Source organism: Panulirus ornatus, chromosome 24 (genome assembly GCF_036320965.1).
Source record: "Panulirus ornatus isolate Po-2019 chromosome 24, ASM3632096v1, whole genome shotgun sequence".
Taxonomy (NCBI): Eukaryota; Metazoa; Arthropoda; class Malacostraca; order Decapoda; family Palinuridae; genus Panulirus; species Panulirus ornatus.
In genome coordinates this window covers 5,172,051-5,189,753 of record NC_092247.1, presented here as the reverse complement: position 1 = coordinate 5,189,753, position 17,703 = coordinate 5,172,051, and the positions used below count along the sequence as shown (strand labels likewise).

At 38.4% G+C, this 17,703-nt stretch overlaps 1 protein-coding gene across 4 annotated transcripts in view; it reads right to left on the bottom strand.

Moving 5' to 3' along the window:
- Sec3 (exocyst complex component Sec3) overlaps positions 1-14,518 on the bottom strand; it is a 31,749-nt gene extending 17,231 nt beyond the window's left edge. For 2 of the 4 annotated variants that reach the window (XM_071677002.1, XM_071677004.1), the window contains exons 1-7: positions 14,292-14,499; positions 12,259-12,444; positions 10,201-10,290; positions 9,883-9,978; positions 5,426-5,534; positions 4,042-4,208; positions 1,151-1,378 (exon numbers count right to left, since the gene is read on the bottom strand). In XM_071677002.1, the coding sequence (XP_071533103.1) occupies positions 1,151-1,378; positions 4,042-4,208; positions 5,426-5,534; positions 9,883-9,978; positions 10,201-10,290; positions 12,259-12,420 (852 nt within the window). In that variant the 5' untranslated portion in view covers positions 12,421-12,444; positions 14,292-14,499. Of the gene's footprint in view, positions 1-1,150; positions 1,379-4,041; positions 4,209-5,425; positions 5,535-9,882; positions 9,979-10,200; positions 10,291-12,258; positions 12,445-14,291 lie in introns of all 4 variants that reach the window. The other 2 variants (XM_071677003.1, XM_071677005.1) reach the window with 2 other exon arrangements.
- Between the last annotated feature and the right edge of the window lie 3,185 nt (positions 14,519-17,703).

Below are 17,703 nucleotides of genomic sequence, written 5' to 3'. Positions count from 1 at the left end.
ACAGTTCACATAATGAATTGCAGGCAAGAACACATGCAGGTTTCCCTGAGATTGGGCAGATATCAGATTCTTTGTAAGTGTAACATTTTTGAAACTTGAACTTTGTACATTAAAACTAACAGTACCATACGCAAGTGTTTTCCATTTTCATTACAAATAATGAACATGAGGTTCACAACTATAACAATGGCAGTCCTTTAAAAACAATCTATGTTAGTAACCTGTGGTGCATTCAACTTTATAAGCATATCTTTTAAGTGTGATAATATTAGTTTCAAGTACTCATCCATCATTTATCATTTCTGTGGCTTTATATCATTCTAGTTTTCATCCCTGGGGATAGGGGAGAAAGAGTACTTCCCACGTATTCCCTGCGTGTCGTAGAAGGCGACTAAAAGGGGAGGGAGCGTGGGGCTGGAAATCCTCCCCTCTCATGTTTTTTTTAATTTTCCAAAAGAAGGAACAGAGAAGGGGGCCAGGTGAGGATATTCCCTCAAAGGCCCAGTCCTCTGTTCTTAACGCTACCTTGCTAACGCGGGAAATGGTGAATAATTTGAAAGAAGTTTTCATAATGCATTCCTAATTTGTTTACCGCAAGTATCATTTATCTTCCTTTAGATTTATCTTTATTCACAAATCAAGAGTTATTCGGCATCTTCACTTATTTTTGGATTCCTTATACTTACATTGATCAACTGTACACTTTTCTGTACCAAAAATTTCATAATCTATAAAAGATAATAGGGGGTGGTGTGTATGTGTTTATGAATGTGGTCACTGTTAGTTTTCTCATGACACTACCTCACTAAGTCAGAAGCTATAATGTATAAAGAAAACACAAGACTTTTTCACCTACCAGGCATTTCATATTTCCAGCTCTGAAAGTGTAACATAAAATCATAAATACTACAATAGAGAAACCATGTACAGCTTCAGTCAACTTTAAAATCTTTTGTAAACTCTTGAGTTACATACTATTATGCAGAACTATATCATGGCCATAGCTAATGACAAGAATTCATCACTGGAAATACGATGTGCAGGAAAAATAAAATTTTGTTAAACAAATCCATAAAAAACTTTCACAGATATGGTATCAAAAAATGATTTCCCAAGAAGCTACTTTTACAATAATTAACTATCAACTCACAATCAATCTGTCCAGCTCTTCTAGCAACTTGGAATTATTTGCATTTGTTTGTTCAATTGAAGTATTCTTGTCTGCCATCTTTTCAATAGAGTCTTTTACATGTTGCAGGATCTCATCATAGGAATCCAGTCGAGTTTCAATTTTCTCTGCTTCAGCATAAGCGGAGTCAATCATCTTCATCAATGCCTCAACCTGTGCCTCTGAAGCCATCATACTGTGAATATTGGCCTGAAAATAACACTTGTGAGTATCATACTTGCATCTAATATGTTGTACATCAATCAACAAATAACAGCAACAGCTCTGACACAGATCATGTGCTTCTTACCCCTGGAACCCCTGTGTAACTGAAATATGCTAGAGGACACCATTTTTCTTGATATCAAACACAGCATATTCTCAATCAATCATGTAATGACAGAGATGCATGGAATGAGTGAGAGAGTGAAAGATGAAGGAAAATACTGCAAACTTTGCTTCAGTGGCACAAAATTGGCTAAAAGGGCAAGTAACATTCTTTTAGTATGAAAGAAGAAAAGAAAGCTGTTGCAGGGGTGTATGGGGGAGAATAAGGATGAAAAGATTTACAAACTGAAAGATGCAAGATACACTACAGCGTCACTCATTAAAAATGTTTAGGACTAAGCCTAATATGAAAGCAAGTCAGCTAAGCAAAATAGCAACTGTGGTCCTATATCCTTTAAACCCTACCACCCATTTTGAATAAATACATGTCACTATAATTGTATTCTTAGACCCACTACAACTGTGACAGTCTTCCAAAAGTGCCTTAACTTGTCATTATTAACATATTACCATTATCTATAATTCTCACAAATACTCCCGTGAATTACTATTCCAAATGTGTCTTAACTTTTCATTATCAACATATTACCATTATCTATAATTCCCACAAATGCTACTTTGAATTACTAACTAAGCATGTACGTTCTGGAGTACCCTGGCTGACTGATTCACTTTTCCATTTAGTGCCTCCAACTAAATTAACTACAAGATTTAACATTTCATTGTCACTAAACTAGAATGACTCTAACAAATAAGTTTTTCATTTCATTAGACATTAAATGGCAAGCATAAAAGCAATCCATGAATGAAGTAAATGAAAAATTTGGAATTAATACTCCCAATGGTAAATTATACTGCCACATTATGTACTTTTATGCATAAAATTTGACGATAAAATAAGACAAGGCCAGTAAAAAAAGGACAGAGAATGCTGTGAAAAATGAAAAAACAGATACAATCAAGGTGACTGAAGAGAAAAACATAAGTGAGCACCGCAGAAATCAGGAAAGCACCAAAGGCACAGACCTAAATTAGAGAGGAAGGAAAGAGGGAAGTAGTGAGAAACAAATACAGACAGAGAAAGAGGAGAAATTGAAGTGAAGGAAGAAACAGCTCAATAGAGATTATGTAAAAGACCTAATGTGTCATACTCATGTCTCAAATATGGCATTCCAAAATTAAGCAACTCACAAAATTTGGCACTTTCAAGGATGCTGGTGCTCAACAAAACCTCCAGCACTTCAACTTCTATGTAATCACCTACCACAATCTTAGTATAAATCAAAGAGAAACTTGAGTACGTAAAGCAAGTAACACTAGAAGAACTATGGAAAAATCATTAAATCTTTGTACAAACCTAAGTTCAGAAACTCTACCACTTTCATTAAGCCCCCTGCCTGATACTAACAAGCCTAAGCTGAATTTTAATGATCTCTAAGCACATATTAACCAGCTCATAAGATGATAAAAATGCATAACCTACATTCTGCCACTCCGACACAACAAATCTACCACAGCAAAATGACACTCATGTTTGGTCACCTTTAACCTCAACAGGGGCAAATACTAATCTAAGCATTTCATCTAAGTAAAGGCCTACTGCTACTAAGTCTAGGTACACATTTTGTGATTAAAGATGATCAAGAATCTTAGGTACATAATTACATTTGTAATGCTGTTTACAACAGTTTAAAGTTATATAAACTTATATACCTGGAGAAGATAACCATCAGGTTTTTGATTGCCATCAGATCTCATTGGAAATATCAATAATCAAAATCCAGAACATTCTGAAATCCAGTGATGGCTCAGCCCCATGATAGCCTAAATTGAGACATGAGAGTCCTCTGTTGAACAGATGACTTCTACCCATTGAAGTAAAATTCTTATACAATTCAGCATGACTCTCCCCAAACTATCCACCAGGTCATCCTTTTTCAAGATGATAGGTTTTGAGTGCTAATCCTGTGAGAAAATTAGTGCTACAGGTATGAAAGACCTAGCCTTCAGAGAAATTACATTTCAGGTCCAGTGGTTTCAGGATAGTCCAAGTATGATATCTCAAACAGGACTTCAACCTAACTGGGAGTACCTTTCCTTTTGAATCATTAAAACACAAGTATACTGCCAGACTTCCTTGATAATCAGTCTTTTAACTCTGAACTATCTCTCACCTTAAGTAATAAGAGCTCTTGGCTATCTAAAGCCATTAATTAACAATGAGATGAGCATCTGCAAACAAGTGCCCTGTTTTCAAGAGAACATCTTTTTCATTTAACCTGACGGCAAAATCTTCTAAGTACTTTAAAAGAGGTCTGCAGAAGACCATCTTAGCCTATTTATTTGAAAATGCATAGTTTTCACTTTTCCATTTCCTAACATAATCAAAGAGTCCATCTACCTAAATTGAAGCCTCATACAGAAGTTCAAGGACTTGGTGATCTTTTACTGTGATCAGATTTGTCTCATCAAAATAGATTACGATAAAAAAAAAAAAGGAAGCAAAAATGTAAAGACCAGTATCACACTTTCTCTGAACATGGACAGATATTGCTGAAAGTAAGAAAGGGTAATACAAAACTTACACCATCAAGGACAGAGAGATCACGTGACAGTTGCTCTGCAAAAGCCTCTGCATTACTAACAGCAGAATCACACTGCTCCATAAGTCTTTCCAAGTCCAGCTGCTCCTTTTCTGAAAGTGCTCGATAATCCCCATCATCCTCAAGGGCTGCATCCACATTGTCCAAGGCTGGAATATATCATGTTTCGTCATCTAAGAGAACCTGAAATTACTAAAAATCCATATCACATATACACACTTCTTTTTTCCTTTGTACCATTTCATGTTTCCATGGTCAGGTGAGGCAACTTTGGAAGAAAAATCCTCGCTTGGATCCTTCCTATATCCCTTCTGTTGGAAAGTAATAATACAGGAGAGGAGAATTCCAAGCCCCCATCCACCCTTCTTAGCTGCCTTTTATGACAAACATAAAAATGTGAATAGTTTCTTTCTCCTACATCCCCAAGAAGGAAATAACTAACCTTACCTTTCTTCTCCAGGAGTCCCTTTTATAGGGGTCCTGCAGGGCTCCAAAAGCCAGTCACATCTGTCAGGTAAGACTGAAGATCATAAAGTAGGGTGATGTGTGTATGTCTGTGAGAGGAGCACATACATTTAAGGAGTAAGTGTTGAATGCCTTCAGTATGAGAGGTACATCTTGGGTATGACAGGTTTTGTGGTATGTTGAAATGGCTTTTGTAATGATGGAAAGTGTTGAGAAGGCACACAAGAAAATGTAGTTCATAATTACACACCACTCACTTCAAAATTCAGAAACTCCTGCAGTTTCTCACTCAGATCTGTCACCACTGTCATGTCATCAGCTAACAACAGTTAACTCACTTCTTAGGCTCCTTCACCCCATACTGACTACACCTCTCTCCAGGACCCTCACCATCCCATCCATAAACAATCTAAACAGCCATGATGATATCACACATCCCTGCCTCATAGCCCCCTTCTTCAGGAACCACTCACCCAACATTTCTACCCACCCACACACATGCCTTACTCTCTTGATAAAAGCTCTGTTTAAGGATGGTATATTGGTTCTGTGATGCTGCCAGAGAAGTTTCTCATACTGTTTATCTTGTGCAATTGCCCATCATTATAACAGCAGTAAGACCAAATCACTAGAAAAGTGAAAAAGAATGGTAAAGACATATAAAGGCTGAGAATATATTCAGAAAATACAGCCATATTGCAAATGAACTAAGTTCATCACAACCTCTTCCAACATTAATGAAAAATAACACATTTTAATCAAACCTCAGTCACTACGTACCTTAAAACAAATTAAGCCAAAAAATGTAAAGATATTTCACCCAGTAATGGCAGGAGTCTACAGAATATAGATGTGCTCCATCCCTATGTGGTTTAGATTTCATTCAGTAACTCCATCTTACCTGAAGTAGCAACATCCCCACTATCAGCTAAGTTGCTATTCTCTTCAATCAGTTCTGCTGGGATATTTATAAACTGAGGCTTCTGCTTTGGCAAGTACCGGCAACACAGCTAAAAGATATAGAGAAAATCAATTAGACATACCTATCATGTTCATCACAGTGATACAAACATCTCTAACTCACTTTTTGCTGAACACTTACAAAGACATCTGGCAGTTCTATAGCATTTGTTTTTAAAAATTAGTAGTAAAACCTGCGAATAAAAGGAAGATTTTGTGATGGGATTGCTGACTGGTACTATGAGCTGAGATTTGATCCACCTATCTATCTATCTATCATCCCTATTCCATTCCTGACTCAATCAGGTGGATCAAGTAAAAACAGCAACAGCAACATCTTTCATGCACTCTCACACATACATTACTTCCCTTAATGTGCAAAGACATGAGGCAGAGATTCCTGTGTAAGTAAGGCAGGGCCAGGAAATAGATGCAGAATGGCCCATCCACTCATATACATATACATATATACATAAACGCCCATACATGCACATATACATACATATACATATCAACATATACAAAGACATATACAGACATATATATACACACAGCAGTAGTGCTCCCGCCTCCTATGCAGGGGACCCAGGTTTGATCCTGGCTGTTGGAGGTTAGTATGATATTATTATACAATGTACATTTTCATGCTTGCCTTCATCCATTCCTACCACTACCCCATCCCACAGGAAACAGTAATAATTTTTGTTTATACTTGTATGCTGTTTCCCACATTCTGAGATCAACACCAGGAAAAGATAAAGAATGGCCTTATTTGCTCATATCTACCCTCAAGCTGTTGTGTAAAATGCACCAAAACCAGCCCCTCCATCTACAGCCAAATCCTACAAATCCTTTCAGAATTATTTCTAATGCAAACCATATAGCATCTGGCAGCCATGTTACTAAAGACAAGGTGTATAGCAAGAGCAGCAAACTGGATAAAGATAACTATAAAAAACATATGAAATGATCACAGTTTTCTACAAAGGAGGATACCTAGCCCCACACATGTCTAGAACTTCATATGAAAACCCAGATTTTTAATATTTTCATTATTATCACTTTCTTCCTAATCTTTTCATACTTATTAGCTGTTTCCCCTTTTAGTGAGAAAGTACCATGAACAGACAAAGAAAGGCTGCATTTGCTTACTTTCATTCTCTTACTGTCACGTGCAATGCACCAAAACCACAGCCCACTAAACAACACTAAGCCTCACAAATCTTTCCATGGTTTCCCCTGGCAACTTACATGCCTGTTTCAGTTCACTGACAGTATGTCAACCCCTATCTATAACATCATTTCAACTCATTCTATCCCATGCCCACCTTTCACCTTCCTGCTTGTTCAGGCCCCAATCACTCAAAATCCTTTTCACTCATCCATCCATCTCCAATGTGGTCTCTCCCTTCTCCAAGTATCCTTCACTTTGACGCATATGTCCTCTGTCAATTTCTCCTCACCCATTCTCTCATTTTGTCAAAACCACACCCTCTTCAACTCTCTCAATCACACCCTTCTTGTTAATGACACCTCCCTCTCACCACTTTATTAGTTACTTGATCAAACCATCTCACACCACATATTGTCCTCAAGTAATTCATCTCCCAACACATCCACCTTCCTCTACATATCCCTATCTATAGCCCATGCCTTGTACCCATACAATATCACTGGGACTACTATACCTTCAAACATGCCTTGCAATATATCTTGCAATAATTTCATGATTTTTCATTTGAGTGGAGCATTTCCTGAAATCCATATATGATGGCTGAATTTTTTCTTTCATATATATATATATATATATATATATATATATATATATATATATATATATATATATATATATGTCGGAGGTGGAGGGAACGAGGAGAAGAGGGAGACCAAATTGGAGGTGGAAAGATGGAGTGAAAAAGATTTTGTGTGATCGGGGCCTGAACATGCAGGAGGGTGAAAGGAGGGCAAGGAATAGAGTGAATTGGAGCGATGTGGTATACCGGGGTTGACGTGCTGTCAGTGGATTGAATCAAGGCATGTGAAGCGTCTGGGGTAAACCATGGAAAGCTGTGTAGGTATGTATATTTGCGTGTGTGGACGTATGTATATACATGTGTATGGGGGGGGGGGGTTGGGCCATTTCTTTCGTCTGTTTCCTTGCGCTACCTCGCAAACGCGGGAGACAGCGACAAAGTATAATAAAATAAATATAAATATATATATATATATATCTTTTCTTTTCTTTCAAACTATTCGCCATTTCTCGCATTAGCGAGGTAGCGTTAAGAACAGAGGACTGGGCCTTGAGGGAATACCCTCACCTGGCCCAATTCTCTGTTCCTTCTTTTGGAAAATTAAAAAAAAAAAAAAAAAACGAGAGGGGAGGATTTCCAGCCCCCCGCTCCCTCCCCTTTTAGTCGCCTTCTACGACACGCAGGGAATACGTGGGAAGTATTCTTTCTCCCCTATCCCCAGGGATAATATATATATATATATATATATATATATATATATATATATATATATATATATTTTTTTTTTTTCTGCTTTGTCGCTGTCTCCCGTGTTTGCAAGGTAGAGCAAGGAAACAGACGAAAGAAATGGCCCAACCCACCCCCATACACATCTATATACATACGTCCACACACGCAAATATACATACCTACACAGCTTTCCATGGTTTACCCCAGACGCTTCACATGCCCTGATTCAATCCACTGACAGCACGTCAACCCCGGTATACCACATCGATCCAATTCACTCTATTCCTTGCCCTCCTTTCACCCTCCTGCAAGTTCAGGCCCCGATCACACAAAATCTTTTTCACTCCATCTTTCCACCTCCAATTTGGTCTCCCACTTCTCCTCGTTCCCTCCACCTCCGACACATATATCCTCTTGGTCAATCTTTCCTCACTCATTCTCTCCATGTGCCCAAACCATTTCAAAACACCCTCTTCTGCTCTCTCAACCACGCTCTTTTTATTTCCACACATCTCTCTTACCCTTACGTTACTTACTCGATCAAACCACCTCACACCACACATTGTCCTCAAACATCTCATTTCCAGCACATCCATCCTCCTGCGCACAACTCTATCCATAGCCCACGCCTCGCAACCATACAACATTGTTGGAACCACTATTCCTTCAAACATAGCCATTTTTGCTTTCCGAGATAATGTTCTCGACTTCCACACATTCTTCAAGGCTCCCAGAATTTTCGCCCTCTCCCCCACCCTATGATCCACTTCCGCTTCCATGGTTCCATCCACTGCCAGATCCACTCCCAGATCCACTCCCAGATATCTAAAACACTTTACTTCCTCCAGTTTTTCTCCATTCAAACTTACCTCCCAATTGACTTGACCCTCAACCCTACTGTACCTAATAACCTTGCTCTTATTCACATTTACTCTTAACTTTCTTCTTTCACACACTTTACCAAACTCAGTCACCAGCTTCTGCAGTTTCTCACATGAATCAGCCACCAGCGCTGTATCATCAGCGAACAACAACTGACTCACTTCCCAAGCTCTCTCACCCCCAACAGACTTCATACTTGCCCCTCTTTCCAAAACTCTTGCATTCACCTCCCTAACAACCCCATCCATAAACAAATTAAACAACCATGGAGACATCACACACCCCTGCCGCAAACCTACATTCACTGAGAACCAATCACTTTCCTCTCTTCCTACACGTACACATGCCTTACAACCTCGATAAAAACTTTTCACTGCTTCTAACAACTTGCCTCCCACACCATATATTCTTAATACCTTCCACAGAGCATCTCTATCAACTCTATCATATGCCTTCTCCAGATCCATAAATGCTACATACAAATCCATTTGCTTTTCTAAGTATTTCTCACATACATTCTTCAAAGCAAACACCTGATCCACACATCCTCTACCACTTCTGAAACCACACTGCTCTTCCCCAATCTGATATATATATATATATATATATATATATATATATATATATATATATATATATATATATATATATATATATATATATATATATTATATTCATCTATTTATTTATTTTTTATCTATTTTGCTTTGTCGCTGTCTCCCACGTTAGCAAGGTAGCGCAAGGAAACAGACGAAAGAATTGGCCCAACCCACACACATACACATGTGTATACATACACGTCCACACACGCAAATATATACATACATATACATACACAGACAAATACATATATACACAAGTACATAATTCATACTGTCTGCCTTCATCCATTCCAAAAACAAGACATATCAAAGGTTTGCAAAACAAAAATGTCTGACTTTACTGAAAGGTTTAGTATCAACTCACTAGTCTATGAAACGTGATCAGATAACTGGATCAAACTAAAAATAAGGGGACCTCTTAAAAAACTTACCTTCCAGAGGACCTGGATAAAGGCATGTTTATCTGGAGCACTGTTAGCTACCCACTTATATACACGGTCAAATGTTAGGTCCAGGTCAGCAGTATCCTGAAAATTAAGATATTAGACAGATTTGCATTTCTCTGTTATCCTTAATATTTCCTTTTTACTAAATACTATTTACATTAATACTGGCTAGTGCTGTCCTGCAAATAATACATGACTAAATTCAGTGCCTTACACAACTGTGGACTGCAATTCTTCTAAGAATTAATGCATATCTTGAATTACCAAACAACTGACAGTAATGTGGAATATACAAATGTCTACCTTATTTTCATCCCTTCCATCTATGACTTGTAACTCTCGAAGAGGCCAGGAGTTTTTCTTCTTATAGACATCTTTATCTGTTTTCTTCACCTGAGAATAAATAATCAAGGCATCAATTTTTCAGACACATAGATATACAGGGCATCAACTGTTTAAATGGACTCATGAATACCAATAATGTAATTCAGCCACAAAAAGCCACCAAGGAAATATGCATGAAATCTAGAATATATTAAGAAGACACATATTTGTCTGCTCATATGCAGCATTCAATCATGGACACTAAAAATGCTCTAGAAAAAACTCTCTCTTCCTATGGAGGCTAGTGAGCAAGAAAAATCAGAAATCCCTGCTCCTTTTGGGGTAATAACAAGAAAATATCTTAATATCATTTTGTAGTTTTACCATCATCTGCCCCTAAAAAAGATCACCTTTTATAAACCAGTGACTGCTATCATCTTGCATATTGCCAAATAGCCACATTATGAACTCTCAGCCAAAATTCATCTAAGTAAATGACTAAAGTTCATTTTGCAGAGTCATATACTACTACAGTTCATTCTTGCACAGTCATATACTACTACAGTTTATTCTTGCAAAGTCACATACTACTGAGGTTTATTCTTGCAAAGTCACATACAACACTGAAAGACTCAACAAGGAATGGAAGAGGAAAAAATGGATGCTTGCTCACTAGCTCCCCTAACTAGGAAAACTAGCTTTTCATGATTCTAAACTCACTTTCTTCAAAACACATCTCCCCAAAAGCAAGGGATATGACAGCATACCTTAATAAAGAATGGGAGGTAGCTCTTGAGTTAATATAAGAAAGAGGTGGTGATTCATAAAGAGGTGCCCAATAGGTAGTATGGGAAAGAGGTGATGATTCACTTAGAGGTGCCCAACAGACTTCAAAAATCCAAAACCAGCTGATTAGTCTGTATGAGAGAAAACCCCAGAGAATTCATCCCCTATGCATAGAGAAGGAAGCCTATACTACAGTAATATGAGACAAACAGTGATTTATCAACAAGATATCAAAGAGCAGCACAATATCTCTTCAACCAAAAGTGTTTTCCACAAAATATATGTATTGCCTATAATTCAACACATTTATCAGGTGAAATATGAAAAGGTGGAAACGGTGTTTGGAAAATATTTATATAGAAAATATCTGTTGACTTCCATGGCCAAAAGTATAACTTTCTTCAAGTTATGAACTGCATTAAGCCCAAAATCAAACCTCCTATCTTATAAGGGACCTAACTCAGGCAAAATCCAAATTCGAGGTATCAGTCTCATGACATTCAATTGTCTAGATACTGGGAAACAACTGTAATTATCTATTTGCACAGTATAGGAAGGGAGTTCTACATTCACGAGACCCCACTTCATGAGCTCTATTTTACCATTAAGCAGCTTTTTGTACACTTTCATACTGCCAGCATTTACACCATAACTAGTCTATTCCAATCATCCACCACCCTTTTAGCCTTCCTAACAAGCTTCTTGCTGTTTCAAGTTATAACTTCGTTACTTATCATAAAAACTAATGATGAAATATTCATTATTAATGACATCTAACTCATTTTGTAACTTGAAGGCTGTAACCAAATTATCCCTACCTTCTCTCCCCAACAGTGGGTAAATCTGCAAAAATTTTCATGAGCATCTAATTAAAACTTTTCAAGCTATAACTAAAGTTAAGCTGTTGATTAAAGTGAGGATCTCAAACAGAAGTACACTGGACAGATGGGCAAACAGACAGACAGTGAAAATGGACAAAGTGATCCCTAAGTGTCTGTCATACTACTTAGGCATCACAAAAAGTGTATGTAAATGAGGATAGTCAAAATAAGTAAAAAGGAAAAGCCAAAATACAGCATAAAAATGAAGTCCAGAAGTATGTGAATGCAAGTAATATTGATGCAGAGGGGTGTGCTGAGAATTTCAATTATATTAGTATGTGGATGAGATTCTAAAATTCCAGTCTGTTCTGTAAAACTGATATATTACTTAAAAACCTCTACATTTTATTTCACATAACACAAACCCTACCTGATGAATTGTAGCATAAACAGGTTTTTCTTTGTTTACTGTAGCACACAGAAAGCTTGTTTTTTTCTTTTTGCCAGGCTTTGTTACATACAAAACACCAACAAGTCGTTCTTCAGTTGGCTCAAATACATCTCGTTGTAGACTATGGCGAATGGTTGCCATTTTCTAATTATCATACAATAATTCCTGAAAAGCAAAATTATGTTACCTATTACTTTTATCTAATAAGTGTATATGAATAATGAATTAAACATTACTTTGTAATATGTCATCAAGGCTTTCTAACAAATTGTGGCCAGTCATGCATAAGAATAATGTCCGAAGGCTTGGTTATTACTGATTAAACAGATTCCTGTCCATACTTAGAAGGGCGTTCCACTGAAAACTTATGCTACCTGTAGTACAGCTTACTAACTGGGAATACCATACCCTTCTACTTCAAGAGTCCCTTTTTTCTTCTACATGGGTAACACAGTGCTCTGAAAGCAAGTCACATCCACAGGACAGGAACAAAGGCTATAAAGAGTGGTGGTATGTATGTGTCTATGTAGGAAGATTGAGGGGCAAACTGAACAGTGACTATTCAGTGCCTTCATTATGCTAGCTGCATCGTGGGCATGAATGGTCTTGTGATAAGCAGAACTGATATTTGAATAATGTTGTAGGGATGGGAGGTGACCAGTGCAGATGAGAAAGTGCAACTCATATATGTTAGTGGTCTTAGATAAATATATATGCGATGGACAGGTGTTTTGAAATAAGTTGAAAGAACGGCTGTCTAGTGCTTGTCAGGTCACTTATGTGTATAAACTTTGTTGGTGTTGTGTTCGTTGGGGATAGGAGAATTTTTGAGTATACGCTCCTAAAGTGTGAAGCAGGGGTGAACTTTTTATTTCTACCTGGGGTCTGATGATTAATGATGGATTAGTTTCAATAAGAGGGACTTAGTGGGGTTACAAAACAATTGAGTGCTAGGCATATTGGGGGAGGGATCATATTGGGAATATCTCTGTTTTACTGTGAGGTGTTGGACGGTAGTGATGGCTAGGTAGATGAAAAGAAACATATCAAAACAGCCCTCTAACCTACAATACGTAATCAAGCCAATGGGAGGGGGATACAAGCAGCTACTCTCAGAAGCAAAAACCAAAGTAATATCTACAGAATAAGGAAAGTTAATTAGCGTTGCAGCATAGGGCAGTTTTGTAATAACACTGATTGGCTACCTAGAATATGAAGCATATAATTTTTTTCATCCTGCTACCAATTAAGACAGCACTGGGGAGGACTGCAAAGACTGAGGAAGGTGGGTTCAATAAAGAAAATTTCAGCAATTCATCTAGAAATTAACATTATCCCAGCAACCAAAATTAACATTGTAGTTCTATTTGGAAAACAATGCATACAACTATCATAGTTTCACGTTTAAAACAATTGCTGGGCGGTGTATAATTATGTGCATACATACAAGTTTTAGCGTATAAACATATTCCAACGTACATATTTCAATATGTGTTGGGAAGTAGCAGGTGGCACCATGGACTGTATACTTCAACAATAACACTAAAGAGCAAGGTAAATCTCAGCTACTAAGGTAAGGGAGTTGAGGTTTTCATAGGTTCGGATCCAAGAGAGAGGTAAAGTGGTTTGCGCTTACTCACAGTATATCAAAATCTTTAAAAGAAGTTATGAGAACCTTCTACAAATTTTTGAGTTTTGGTGTCAATATGCTTAGCAATGATATTACCATGTCGGGGCTAAAATGCTTAGCAGTTTTGTGAAAAGTACCCAAGTCAAAATACACGGCGGCCGTGTTGCCTAGCTTGGATGTGCATATCCCTGACCACGAGATAAATATCCCTTCCTTGGTGTTCTACACCATGAACTCCAAAAGCACTTTATCATCCATCTCATAAAACACCCTGGGGACCCCTCAACCTGTCCTATTCTAACATGTCAATACAGATGCCTATCATCATTCAGGTTAGGTCTACGGCATGTATACACACGTCTCATGCAGACTATATACTAACGATGACCAGCAGATATCCACAGAATGGGGTGTTTAAGAGGTGTGATCAGCTACATGAGGTTAAATATCTCCTGTCACATGCTCCTCATTTACGATTTTTGAGGTGCCCTAACGAGCGTAGGGGTAGTTTGACACGACTTTGTTGATAATTCACCGCCAGCGTTACTTCCCAGTGGGTTAACGTCCATCTCCAGGACACCCCGCCAGATCACGCCAACACAGACCACATCACGCCAGAATCCCGCCACACGGCTCTATGACATTAGCACATGCCAAACGAGCAATATATATATATATTTGTAACTACATATTCACGGAAAAAATCACTATTTTGAGTATTAGTAGCTTCTGTCAAAGAAAGTGGCGATTTCCGCATGCCGTGAGATCTAACAATGTCCACACTATGTTCTGGGAGTGTATGTTGGTGTAATTATCTATGGGAATGAAAGGATTAAAAGATGGATACTGAAATGGAAACAGAACAACGCCGTATAAATATGTATAAGTGCATGAAGCTTCAAGGATATTAACTGTTACTAGTTCAGGAGCAGGAAATTAGGTGAGGCAGGAGCCACGTGGTGCTGCTGCAGGAGGGAGAAGGCGTAGGCCGTACTTAGTGGTTCTATTGCTGTTGGAAAAAGGCCTAGCTGTAGTCACATGGCCAGCTAAGTTTTTATGTGGTGTGACTTTGATGTCCACAGCTCTTACAATATAAACGGGGACTGCGTCATTTGTATAACCTGCGGGAATACCTTAAGGTTACGCAATACAACAAAAGTTATTTACGCTTTATGGGCTAGAAGGGCTACCGAGTAACTCTAAGGTTGCATAAGCCGCCCAGATCATTCTCGTAGTCTGGGGTATGAAATATAATTGCCAAGTACTTTCCTAAACTCAAGATTACCTCCTCGAATCCGAAGGGAGTGTGCATCTGAATTCATGTCGTTTCTCGCCTAAAGCTCAGACTTCATCTTTTTGGAAGCATGATTCGTTGTAGCTTATCTCTGAGAAAGAGGACCGGTCTAATTCGAATAACTATAGGCATATTGCTCTCACTTCTGCTAGCTACAGTCTACGAAGCTTTCTTTAACGCATATTTCCTCAAACACCTAAAATCCCATTCTCATTCTGATCACCAATATAGCTTTCACGAAAGTTTATCAAGTGTTTCTTCCTCTATAACTCATCAATGGTCCTCCCTCCTCATGAATCTGGTGAACCTTTCGTCGTGGCCCTATACATTTCCAAAGTACTAGAAGGGGAGTGACATCTCTCCAAACTTCCCGTCTTTGTCTTCTCTCTGCTTGTTTTGTTCCTCTTCATTGGTCCAATGCAGCAGTCATTGATGGAGTCATAGCTCCCTCTTACCCATTAGAATATTAAGAATTTGGGAGCCTTTAAATCTTTTACTTTTTTTATTTAAACAAGGTGGTTAATGGACAGGAAGTTGGGGTAAGACAGGAAAAGGGTTAGTTTGAAATGGAAGAGAACGAAGAGGTGTGTGCAGGTGTATAGTGCAAGTTTCTGAAGCAAATGGGTGATTTTCTGAAAGCGACTTTGGTGCTTTATCTATATTCCTCTAGCAGATATGAGCTAAGCTAAATATTGTTCACTGTGAACATTGATGCATGACTGAAGCCTCTCCAAGTGCTTTGAAGGTCTCAGTTTTGTTTAGTTTGTCTCATCGGCCTTCAAATCTTTGTCAAACTTTCTGTAGAGCTTGTCTCATGTATGAACTAAGTAAATCTTGTAGTTTGAGCTCTTCTCTGTTTTCAGTTTTGGGATTTCTTATGTGTGACGAACTATTCAGCCATATTTTGTATCCTCTGTAATTTCAATATGTACATTTGATCTGTTCCCAATTAAACTTGCATCCTTTCCTCTTCAAGCTGCAAATGGGAAAAGTATATGGTCGGGTTATTCATGCCTTAAGGGAATATACCTCTGAGCTAGCTGCAATTCTTGCTCATCTGCTTTGTCTCCAAATATTCAAACTTTTCCTTCTTTGAAGCTCATTTTGATGCAGCATATCCCTGAAAGAGGAAACAGTTCTAACCCATCCAACTATCATCCTATTGCTCCCAAGTTGTCTTTAGCAGGTATTCTATTGGGTTGTTGATGTGGTGTAATCAAGAAAGAGACATGGAGACACATTTAAAGAAAAAAAGTGTTTTATTGGTTAAGGTACATAAAGTGAGAAGTCAAGGACAATGAGCTGCTGGAGGTACAGGACTATGGTGAAGAATGAGAGGTAAAGTGAGATAGGTTGAGTAATATTAACCTGACAGGCTTGACAGGAGTACTGTGATGCTGGTGAGGATGCAATATGCAACAGGAGCATGGGGAAGAAGTGTACTGTTGCTGAGTTTGTACTCGAGTTGCAGGAGTGCCACGGGCATGGCAGTAGGTTCCATGTTGTTAAAACTATTACTTGTGACAGGCAGAAGCGATGAACCATGCAAGTCCTGCCAAGAGTGGGCATCAGAGATGAGGGACCACAACGAACCTGCCAGGATGATGAAACATCATAAGTCACATTGGGACTTCTACTGACAAAGGGAGCATCCTAAGGGTAGTTGTCTATAGCAAGTCAACTGACATCCTATGATGATGCCCTTGGTATAAAAGAGGCAGAAAGGTCAGGTCATGAAGGCAGTCTGGGAGAAGCTATTCCCAGGGGAATTGCAGACTTCGCAGCTGAATGATGCAAACTGTGACCTCTCTCCACGCTGCTGAACTGAGAGCAAGTCCAAGCTTTTCTCATGGAAAGGGTCAGGTCATCTTTTTAATAGAATAATCACTGCACCAGCTTTAGACCTGCCACTACCGAGTATCAAGAATGGGTGTCATGGAGTGATACTACAAATGCAGCCTAAGTTGGGCCATCAAACTCATTTCTCTGAAGTTATTAGGTCAGGTGAAGTCGCACGCCATGACCTGCCACAAGGCACCGTCAATAAGGCAGCACTTTGTGGAGCAACAGTGGATCACTGCATTGCTATGTCCAAAGTCTTTGGAGCTTTAACTTTCACCTTTTTATACACTAAGAATCTCGTTTCTTTTTTTTATCACATCATCAATATAGCTTTCGCAATGCAAGGTCTAAAGACTTTATTTCACCCACCTCTGGTCCTCAAGGAGTTTTGGTGAATCTTTTAACTTATTCCCTGACATCTCCAAAGTATTTGACAGCATGTGGCATAAATCTGCTTTCCAATCTTTCTTCATTTGGTTTTCCTCATCTTTGTTCTCTAATCTATGGATTCCATCCTAACCGTTCCATCATGGCATTTGCTTATGAGGCAATTTCTCCTTCTAATCCTATTAATGGTTGTGCACCTCAAGCTTCCATCTCTTTTTTTTCTCTAAACAAATAATTTTCTTTCTTCAATATTTAAGTTGCTGCTTTAACG